This window comes from Condylura cristata, unplaced genomic scaffold, assembly GCF_000260355.1.
Source record: "Condylura cristata isolate star-nosed mole 26May11 unplaced genomic scaffold, ConCri1.0 scaffold00033, whole genome shotgun sequence".
Lineage (NCBI taxonomy): Eukaryota > Metazoa > Chordata > Mammalia > Eulipotyphla > Talpidae > Condylura > Condylura cristata.
Window position 1 is genome coordinate 4,287,812 of NW_004567134.1, and position 11,731 is coordinate 4,299,542.

At 39.2% G+C, this 11,731-nt stretch overlaps 1 protein-coding gene across 1 annotated transcript in view; it reads left to right on the plus strand.

The window, feature by feature from the left end:
• The window catches only part of NKIRAS1 (NFKB inhibitor interacting Ras-like 1), a 24,181-nt gene that overhangs the window by 5,185 nt on the left and 7,265 nt on the right, over positions 1-11,731 (plus strand). The window contains exon 2 of the mRNA XM_004692282.2: positions 3,010-3,120. Coding sequence (XP_004692339.1) covers positions 3,027-3,120 — 94 coding nt within the window. The 5' untranslated portion in view covers positions 3,010-3,026. The remainder of the gene's footprint in view (positions 1-3,009; positions 3,121-11,731) is intronic.

Genomic DNA, 11,731 nt, shown 5'->3' on the forward strand with positions numbered 1-11,731 from the left:
GGAACTAAGACATTTTAAGAGGAAGAGAAGTAACACTAGAAAAGAACAATAGAGGGCCCTCCCTGGTGGCGCAACTGGTGAAAGCATGGCACTGTGAAGCTATCTACAGCCACTCCAGCATGAGTTCAATCCCCATCCAAGGAGGTGATCTGCATGGCCTAGCAGACCTCTCTTGGCTCACCCGCTGTTCCCCTCAGCACTGTAGTTCAGTACATCTGCCTGTCCTTCCTGCACCCTACTCTCTCTCTCTGTTGAATCCGCTCATACCCCATACCTCTGGCCTGTACCCCAGTTCTGAATGCATAAATAAATAAATCTTAAAAAAAAAAAGGGAAAATAACAATAGACATGTTGAAACTTAGATTCTAATAATAAGTCTTAAGCTGAATTATCCTGGGCTGCTGTCGTTTTTCTCAACCTCTGGTAGATACATTTCTTCTATTTCTTCTTCATTCTTTTCTTTTTTTTTTTTTTAAGTTTATTTTTACATCATTTTGTACATTTTTTTTTCCATCTCGATTGTAATCCCTGCGGGTTTCCCATCTTTTCTTTTTTTTTAAGAGTTATTTATGCACACAAGAATGGAGTATAGGCCGCCAGAGATATGGTAGGTGAGAAGATTCACCAGAGACAGTGGGGAATAGAACAAGAAATAACACTGCTTAGGGGCGTAGTGGGAGAGATAGGAGAGGTATGCTGCATCATGTGGTTCAGCAACCTGGCCGTGGATCAGACTTATGAAGCAGTCACTGCATATAGCTTCATCGTGTTGTACCACCAGAGAGGGCCCCTTTTTCATCCTCTTCTAACATGGTTAGGTGGTAACTTCAACTTTTAACTGATATCATTTAAAACTTTTGAAAGAAGGATTCGCTGGTATAATTTATGGGAGACCACAATATGCAGACAGAATATAATTTGATGAAAAATGAAATGACATTAAATCATTAATTCAGAGTTAAGTGTAGAAAACTTTAAAAATGGGCCATTATCACTGGCATAGGAGAATGCCATACCACACATGGTAAGTGTTGCATAAAACTACATTCATGAAGGGTTAAGAAATTTTCTATTGCACTTATTTTGAAACTGTATGTTCCCTAAGAGAAGTGGTTCTACTTAAAACAGTGATAAATATTCTTGGGATGATGTAGAAGCATCCTGAGTATGTTACCCCGTATATTATGGTTGGATTACCTAAGTAGTGATTATTCTGCTGCATTGAAGTGCTCAAGTAGGAAATGGGGTGTTGCTGTTATATTACCGTAATGATAGCATTGAAGTTTGTCTTCTCATCAAGTTATTGTGGTTTATTTGGGTCATAAAAAAATTATAGGCTTTGAGAAAATAGAGACTTAGGAGATATTCACTTGTTATTTAGTGCTTTTATAATTGTTGGTAAAGAACAGCAATCAGGTCCTCCCTGGTGGCACAGCAGGTTAAAGCACAGCATTAAGAAGCTGAAACCACTTCCGCATGAGTTCGATTTCTGCCTGCCCCAGAGGTGACCACATGGCGCGGCAGACCTCTCCTGACCCGCCCGCTGCTCCCCTCAGCAGTGTACTTTGTCGATCTGCCTGTTCTACTCCCCACTCTGTCTCTGGTGAAGTCTTTCGCCACCCTTGAGTCTCTGGCCTGTACCCCAGTTCTATATGCACAAATAAATAAATCTTTAAAAAAAAAAAAAAGAACAATCATATAATTCATGTGCGTACAAACACTGCCACCCTTCTCCCGAGAATAAAATGCTATTATTCTGCTGCCATGAAAGTTATGGCCATACTGAGTTTTTAGTTGTCACAATCCAATAAGTATATGACCACAAAAAGATATCCAGGTTCCCTTTTATCAGAATGTTTAACTTGTTATAGTTGTTTCCTGACTTCAGGGAGTTGGGGCATTGCTTTTACTCTCTTACTGACTATTCTATACTTAGAGGCAAGAAGAAAACTGGGGGAAATAAGGTGGTGGGAGATGACAAAATTCACTCTGAAGTTTAAATTTTATGTTCAGGGTTTTTGTTTGTTTGTTTTTTAAGATTTCTTTATTTGTGCATACAGAACTGGGGTGCAGGCCAGAGGTGCGGGGTGGTGAGAGGCTTCACCAGAGACAGAGTGCTGAGCAGAACAGGTCTACAAAAGTATACTGCTGAGGGGAGCAGCGGGCGGGTCAGGAGAGGTCTGCCACACCATGTGGGTCACCTCCAGAGCGGGGGATCAAATTCATGCTGCAGTGGCTTTAGCTTCTTACTGCTGTGCCTTAACCTGCTACACCACCAGGGAGGGCCCAGGATATTTTGTTTTTAGTGAGCCTTGTTTATCTTGTCTGCCTTGGCTTCTGGTACTTTGACTTCCGGAAAATTGAAGAAAATATTACTTGATCTTGCTCTTTGGCTATGTTAAGAGCTAGGAGAACTAACTTGGTTAAAGCCCTGAGCACTTTTTCTAGCATTAAAATGTATGTCTCAAAAAGAGGTGTAACTAGGAGAGCCCAGGTAGCTAACAAAATCCAGTTTCTTGCTATCCTGAGTAAACACTTAAGAGCATCTTTAATAGCATTAATGTTTACAAAAATTATGTCCATTCTTTATTCAGATTTTAATTTTTATGTCTTCATAACTTCTTGCTTAAATGTTGATTTCCCTATATTAATAAGAAGTCTTTCAAGATTAGTTTCATGCAGGATTTGATTGGGGTTCTTGTAGATTAGTATTAAAATATTTGTATAAAATGTGTTTATTCTTACAAGTATGTATTGGTTACATGTATTACACTTATTTGGTCTCTGTAAAGATATATAAGAAACTGTAACACTGATTGCTCTAAGGGAGCACAACTCAAAGGGTTTGGAAGGATATACTTCTGTGTGTCCTTTTTTTGGAATTAACCAGCAGCCCTTCTCCCCCATTTATGTTTGCTTATTACATTTAAACATAGAAAAGATTGCTTTTAACAGTATATAATTTTAAAGACCTGCTATGCTCATCAAGACTTGTGATTCTTTTTACAGTGATATCCTGAGAGAAGATGGGAAAAGGCTGCAAAGTTGTGGTTTGTGGATTGTTATCTGTAGGGAAAACAGCAATTTTGGAGCAGCTCCTTTATGGGAATCATACTGTTGGTAAGATGATTTTTACTTTGATTTCTTTGTTGATTCTGGGAATTGCTAGGGGCTTTTTGTTGGTTATGCTAACCTAAAGATGGTACACAAAAGTGAGGTATAATCCAAAGGGACCAGAGGGTTATAAACGTTAAATAGAGAGGGGAGAAATAGAGAAAAAAAATATTCATTACTGAAATTCAAGATTACTTGAGATCTTGCTGTAACAGGTAAAAAATCAGAATGTGTGTCATATGTCCGTCTCCATCATTTGTATGTGTTTGGTTTCCTGAATATTTGCTTTATGAGTAGGGGTCTAAGAGTCAGTCTCACTGACTTGAAAATATACTTAAATTTTTTCTAATTTCAAACTGGACTTTCCAGTACTGCTGCATAGGTTTAAAAAATGGAAGAGGCATATATTTGCTTCAATGATCCGCATTTATGAATTGGATTATCTCATATAGTCATTGACATAAACAGTTTTTAATTACTTGTTATATAAGAAGTAGTGAGCCCTTTTGAGAATATAGAAGATGGCACTATCTAAAGTAATCATGGTATGGTAAGCAAGACAAATTATAGGTCAGAATGAAATGAGAATTATGTTAGAGAAGTGAGGAGTCAAAGAGCTTTGAAGTACTTATCTCTGGCAAGTACCTTAAAGCATATTTCTGTCTTGTATTATCTATTTGATGAACTCTGCTTCTGTCAAGCAATGCTTAACAATTTTGACTAAATTCGTATTTGGTGTTTATTACAATGTCTATGCTAGCGGATCTCAAAATTTTTGATTTTAGTATGCCTCATGTTAGAGTGCTACACTAAGAGTTCTTAATTTTTTTCTTTGCAGAATCTAAATTGTACCAATGTAAAGTAATAACTTGTGCCCTTTACACTCTCAGCACCCCAACAGTTTTTGTTCATTGTAAGCTATTATATTTTTGAGATGTTCAATGGATTAAGAATTTTAAAAAAGAAAATTATTACTTAATATAATAAAATGTCATAGTAAACTTACTAAATGGTAAGATAACATTTTTTATGGAAAAATACTTTTTTTTTTAAAGATTTATTTATTTATTCATACAGAACTGGGGTACAGGCCAGAGATGCGGAGGGTGAGAGGATTCACCAGAGACAGAGTGGGGAGCAGAACAGGCAGATCCACGAAGTACACTGCTGAGGGGAGCAGCGGGCGTGTCAGGAGAGGTCTGCCACGCCATGTGGTCACCTCCGGGGCAGTCGGGAATCGAACTCATGCGGAAGCGGCTTTAGATTCTCAGTGCAGTGCTTTAACCCGCTGCGCCACCAGGGAGGGCCTGGAAAAATACTTTTAAAAATTTTAGTCATTTTCCTGAAAATGATAGGTCTTTATATTTTCTTAAGAAAATGTACATGATAGATTCTTTGAAGCTTCACATATTTGAAATGTCTTTATTTTACTCTCACAACTAAATTGTAATTTTGATGAGTATAGAATTCTAGGTTGAAAATAACTTTCTTACAGAATTTTGAAAATGTGGCTTCATTGTCATCTTTTCCGCTTTAAACTGTACCATATAGAGCAGTGCATAAAGCACATACATAGTTTAATGATTAATTATGAAACAAATATTTGCAAACTGTCCATAGGTTAAAAAAAGTAGAACATTAAAGGTACTCTAAGTGGCTCTTCATGTTTTTCAATTACAGCTTATTCTTTCCCTTGATTTTTGGTGACTTTCTCTTTATATCAGTAATTTTGCTACCTATATATGTTTATCACTAAATTAATATAATTTATTTTTGTCTGTTACTAACTTTGTCAGTGGGATCATCTAGCTCTGTTTACTCAACATTATATAACATTCATCCATATTGTTATAGGTAACAGTGGTTTAATTTCCACTGTATAAATAAATATCCTGCTATGTGACTATAGCTATTTATCTGTTGTCTTCATGAACATTTGGGTTGTTTACAGTTTTGAGGCTATTAGAAATAAAACTGCTATAAACATTGTTGTACATTTATCCAAGCTATTAATGTAGACAAGCTCTGGGATATACATCTAGTGCTTAAATTGCTGCTTCATGCAAATGTATATCTTCTAATTTACCAGATTCTATTATCTTCTTCTAATGTTGCTTTTGATAAGTTCACAGCCAGTATGATTCTTGTTACTTTGATTGTGGAAGCTTTTGTGGGCTCTTTGTTGCAGTGTTTTGAAATTTTATGATGTATCAAAAGAGTATGTCTGTTTAGTTCATGATACTGGGCACCTGGTGAACCCTTCCTTGTGGAATTGTGTGTTCTTCAGTTGTGAATTATTTGTTGATGCATCCCTCCTCTATTCTCTGCTCTTTCTATTCTGATACTCTATGAATACTGGATTTCTGGGCTCTTCAATTTTTAAATTTTTCCTGTAGTGTTTTTCCATCACACATTATTTTTGTTTCATTTTGGGGAGTTTATCTTGTCTTCATTTTCCAGTCCTCAGTATCTTGCTTATTTCATCTTACATCTTTGAATATAATATTGGATATCTTCTTTGTTTTCTTTACATGGTCTTTTTTCCTCCAAAGGGCTTTCTTTCTGAAATTTGGTCTCTTATTTTTCTCAGATGTGTGGTAAGTCTTGGATGTATGCTCATAATTTAAAATGGAGACAATTGATTGAAATTCCTATGCTGGGCCCTCCCTGGTGGTACAGTGGGTTAGGACGCAGCACTGCAAGGTTGTCACAGCCATTTCAGTGTGAGTTTGATCCCCGCCCCGAGATGACCCACATGGCGAGCAGACCTCTTCTGACTCGCCCACTGTTCCCCTCAGCAGTGTACTTCAGCCATCCACCTATTCTGCTCCCCACTCTGTCTCTAGTAGGTCCTCTCACCCCCTGCACCTCTGGCCTGTACCCCAGTTCTGTATGCATAAATAAATAAATCTTAAAAAAAAAAAAGAGAAATCCCTATGCTTGTGGACAAGGTTCACAACTTTGAGTTTTACTACAGGGGGAGTTGGGTGGTAAATTTGCTGGGAAATCCCTGGATGCTAGCATATATTTTTTTAAAGATTCATTTATTCATGCATACAAGAACTGGGGTACAGGCCAGAAGTGTCGGGTGTTGAGAGGATTCACCAAAGTGGGGAGTAGAACAGGCAGATCTACCGAAATTCACTGCTGAGGGGAGTGGCAGGTGAGACAGGAGAGGTATGCTGTGCCATATGGGTCACCTCCCTGGCCAGGAATTGAACACTGCAGTGACTGCCGACAGCTTCATAGTACTGCACTTTAATCCCTTGTACCACCAGGGAGGCCCCAGTTAGGATATTTTAGAAGACAAAGGGAAAGATAACTGGGGGTTCCATCTTACAGTATATTTGTACAGGCATATCATTTGTCTCCTGTTTTCACAGTGAAACTCACAATCCCTGTCCCACCTAACATCCCTTGTTTCACCCTCTATGGAGAATTTCATATACTGTTTTCTGCTGGTATTGGGTAGAGATAATTACCCTGTAGCATGGAAGGGAAGAAGAACTAGAGAACTGACTGTAGAGTCATTAATTCAGCTGAGTAATAAAATCACAAACGGCCTAAGCTTAGTAGTAAGGAGGGAAGAACTAGACTTAAAACATATTATTATATTTGAGGGGGGATTATAGAAGAACTGGGGTATAGACTAATAGTACGGGGAGTGAAAGGGTTCACCAGAGTCTGAGTGGGAAGCAGAACAGGGGTAGTATTTACTGAAATAAGGGAGCAGTAGGTGAGACAGGACAGATGTGCTGTGCCATATGTGGATTAGCTCCCTGACTAGGGATTAAACTTAGGCTATAGCAGTTATAGCACTGCACTTAACCCGTAGGCCACTAGGGAGGCTTAGACTTTGGTGGGTAATAACATTCACCAGGACAAAATTTCAGTTATTTTTGTCTTTAAATTTTTCTGTAATTAAAACCAGGTAAGTTTGTATCTTAATGAAATAACCTTTCACTTCCCTTAATTAGAGTAATTTATCACAGGATGATATACTCAAACCTGCGAATACTTTTCCCTTACTAAACACTGAATCTTACCCGAGTGAGATTTTTTTTATTATGGCACAACCTGTTATTGTATGATTATTCCTTTTAATACCTTATGGAGCGCCCTACCTGGTGGAGCAGGGTGTTAAAGCACAACACCTTGAGGCTATCTGCAGCCACTCAGCAGGAGTTTAATCCTTGGCCAGGGAGGAGACCCACATGGTGTGCAAGACCTCTTCTGTCTGGCTCTCTGCTCTCCTCAGCAGTGTATTTCAATAGATCTGCCTATTCAGTTCCCCACTCTGTCTCTGGTGAATCCTCTCACCCCTACCCACACCTCTGACCTATACCCCAGCTCTTGTATGCATAAATAAATATGTCTTCAAAAATATTTTATGGAGATTTTACTTAGTACTTAGACATTTCATGTGAGGTACATACTAGAAATCATTCTATACTATTTAGGTTGTTTAGGAAAACTGTAGCAAGTGTTCTCAAACTCTTAAGATGGGATGTTTCACTGGTAAAGAATGTTATCCATATGATTCTGAATATAGCTCATTTATCAATATGAAAGTGGTTATAGGGACCATATCACATATATCACACACCTCACACACCTCTACTACTCTTTAAAATTAAAGTGTTAATCTTCTCCCCTTAATCGCCATATCAATAAATGGTTATTGAATAACTGCTGTGCAGTCTGTACTAAAGAACAAAACCTGTACAACAAGAGCAAAGTAAAGTGCATTTTAAACAGACTAGAAAGGGCCTCCCTGGTGGTGCAGAAGGTTGAGTTGAAGCACTAGCTATCTGCAGCCACTGCAGCATGAGTTCGATCCTGGCTAGGGAGCTTACCTGCATGGCACAGCAGACCTCTCTAGTCTTACCCACTGCTCCCCTCAGCAGTGTATTTCAGTAGGTCTACCTTTTCTGCCCACAACTCTGTCTCTGGTGAATCCTTTCATCCACTGCACCTGTGGTCTGTACCCCAGTTCTAATATCCATAAATGAATAAATCAAAAGAAAAAGACTAGAGAGCTTCCTGGCTGGTGAACGTGTGGAAATTTTAGGATAGTAGACTGCTCAGAGAGAACATCATAGTTCTGTGCGCTTCTCCCATACATAGCCCTGTGCATATCATCTATGCAGCTGTTCCTTTCATAATAAATCTAAACACATCCTCTGATATAAGCAGGACTTTGCCCACAGAAAATCACAAGTCAATTGCAAAGAAGTTTTAACTGATTTTCCCTCTCTCTCCTCTCAATGAGGAGTCATCAGCACTTGCTTCTCATGACTACACAATGAAATTCCCCATATCCCAAATCCTGAATTACCGGGAAGTCGCAGAAGCAGTATGCAAGTATTCAGAAAACTGATGCAGTTTATTATTTTTTTAAGATTTTATTTATTTATGCATATAGGCCAAAGGTACTGGGGTACAGGCCAAAGGTGCAGGGGCGATGAGCAGATTCACCAGAGACAGAGTGGGGAGCAGAACAGGCAGATGGACAAAATTACACTGCTGAGAGGAGCAGTGGGGGAAACAGAAGAGGTCTGCTGTGCCATATGGATCACCTCTGATCTTACACTGAAGTGGCTGTGGCCAGCTTCGCAATGCTGCGCTCCAACCCACTGTGCCACCAGGGAGGTCCCAGTTTATTTCTTTTTAAGATTTATTTGTACATGCAAGATCTGGGGTACAGGCCAGAGGTGAAGGGGTGAGAGGGTTTACCAGACAGAGCAGGGAGCAGAATAGGCAGATTGATGAAGTATACTGCTGGTGTTAAGTCCTTTGATGCTTGTAATGATTACTTTAAAAATATTTCTAATAGTAAATCTCTGACAGATTTTTACTTCTATACAGAAGCAATATTTTTAAAACTCACTGTTCATTAAAGTACTTTTAAATTAATTTTTAACTGGGGACATATTGGCATACTCCTATCAGGTTAACTACCATAGTGCATCCACCACTAACTCATCCATATTCTACCACCGCGGTGCTTCATTCCCTCTTTGTTGTTACCCTTTCTCCTGTCCCCAACCCCCCCCCCCCCCAGTTCTATAATGGTTTTCAGCTTGTCTTTATTTGACTATTAGTTACTTTGTATTTACATACAAGTGATACTGTCCTGTGTTTATTTTTATCTTTCTGATTTATTTCACTTAGCATTATCCGTTCACATTCCATCTGTGTTGCTGCAAATGGCATGAGATATCTTTCTTGATTGCTGAGTAGTGTTCCATTGTGTATATATAATGTATCTTGTTGATCTAGATATGTTCTGGGGCATTTAGGTTGTCTTCATTGTTTAGCTAAAATAAATAGTTCTGTAGTAAACATGGGAATGTGTGTTTCTTTTTGAATTAATGTTTTTGAAGGGTGCCTAGGAGTGAAATTACTGGGTTGAATTTTGAATGTTTTGAGACACTTCCATACTGCTTTTCATAAGGGTTTGGCCAGTTGCATTCCCACCAGCAATATAGGAGGGCTGTCTTCTCCACATCCTTGCCTGCACTTGTTGTTTCTGGTCTTTTTTGAAAAACTTTTTTTTTTTTTTAATTTTATAACAGTTTATTTTACGTGTTTACATTTTTTTCCCATCTCAATTGTAGTCCCCGCGGGTTTCCCATCACCACATCACCAAGTCACCCGTGTGCCATCACCATAATCCCATGCATTTACCTCCCCCCCCCCCGTTTTTGATCCCATTCCCCACTCCACCCCTGCAAAATGTCTCTGGTATATGGTTGTTCATTATTTTTGTTATTTTCTCGCCTGGTCCATTATACTCCTGCTATGAGTGAAACCATCCGGTATTTTTCTTTCGCTTTCTGGCTTATCTCACTAAGCATGATCTTTTCCAGCTCCATCCAAGTTGCTGCAAAAGACATGTTTCTCTTTTTTGGTTGCTGAGTAATATTCCATTGTATATATGTACCACATCTTTCTAATCCAGTCATCTACTTTTGGGCATTTGGGCTGCTTCCATGTTTTTCCAATTGTAAACAAAGCAGCAATAAACATGGGGGTACAGGTATCTTTTTCAATCAGTGTTTTTATGTCTTTTGGGTAGATACCTAGGAGTGGGGTTGCTGGGTCGTAGGGAAGCTCCATGTTTAGCAGTTTGAGGAACCTCCTAACAGTTTCCCATAGTGGTTGTACTAGTTTGCATTCCCACCAGCAGTGCAGGAGAGTTCCTTTTTCTCCACATCCTCGCCAACATTTGTTGTTGCTAGTTGTTTGAAGATGTGCCATTCTCATTGGGGTGAGGTGGTATCTCATTGTGGTTTTAATTTGCATCTCCCTTATTACGAGTGATGTTGAACATTTTTTCATATGCTTGTTGGCCATCTGCATTTCCTCTTTGGAGAAGTGTCTTTTTAGCTCTTCTGCCCATTTTTTGATGAGGTTGTTTATTTTTGTTGAGTTTCATCAGTTCTCCATATATTTTTGTGATCAGCCCTTTATCACTACTTTTGTGTGAGAAAATGTTTTCCCAATTAGTGGGCTGTCTGTTTGTTTTTAGTAATGTCTCTTTTGCTGTACAGAAGCTCTTTAACTTGATGTAGTCCCATCTACTTATCCTTGCCTTCACTGTTGTGGCGTTGGGTGCTGTGGTTTTAAAGATGTCACTGAAGTGTATGTCGTGTAGTGTTTGACCCATCTTTGCTTCTAGGTATTTTATGGTTTCCGTTCCTATGTCTAGGTTTTTAATCCACTTCAAGTTGATTTTTGTGACTGGAGTGAGGCAGTGATCTAGTTTCATTTTTTTGCATGTAGCTTCCCAGGAAAAACATTTTCTTTAAAGATTTATTTATTTTTGCATACAGAGCTTGGGGTACAGGCCAGAGGTGCAAGGGCAATGAGTGGATTCACCATAGCCAGAGTGGGGAGCAGAACAAGCAAATTGACCCACTGCTGAAGGGAGAGCAGCGGGTAAGACAGGAGAGGTCTGCTGCTCCATATAGATCATCTCCACGGCGGGGATCAAACTTGCACTAAAGCAGCCTCTGGCCAGCTTCACAGTGCTGTGCTTTAATCTGCTGCACCACCAGGGAGGGCATTTGTGAACATTTTTTGTTTTGTTTTTTAATAGTAGTTTATTTTTACATCATTTTGTGCATTTTTTGGTTTCAGTTGTAATCCCTGTGGGTTTCTCATCACCAAATCACCCATGTGCCATCACCATAGTCCAGCACATTTTCCTCCCCCCACTGTTTTTTGATCCCATTCCCCACTCCACCCCGTAAAATGTCTCTGGTATATAGTTGTTCATTATTATTATATTCTCGCCTGGTCCATTATACTCCTGCTATGAGTCAAATCATCCATTGCGTGACCTTGTGAACATTTTTTTAAAAGATTTTTATTTATGCATACTGGAACTGGGGTATAGGCCAGAGGTGCGGATTCACAAGAGACAAAGTGGGGAGCAGAACAGGCAGATCTACTGAAATACACTGCTGAGGGGAGTAGTAGGTGAGATGAGAGGTCTGCTGCATCATATATGGTTTAGCTCCCTGGCTGGGGGTCAAACTCACGCTGCAGTAGCTGGCTGTAGCTTGATAGTACTAAGACTATCCTTGCACCACTAGGGAGGCCCTGTCAT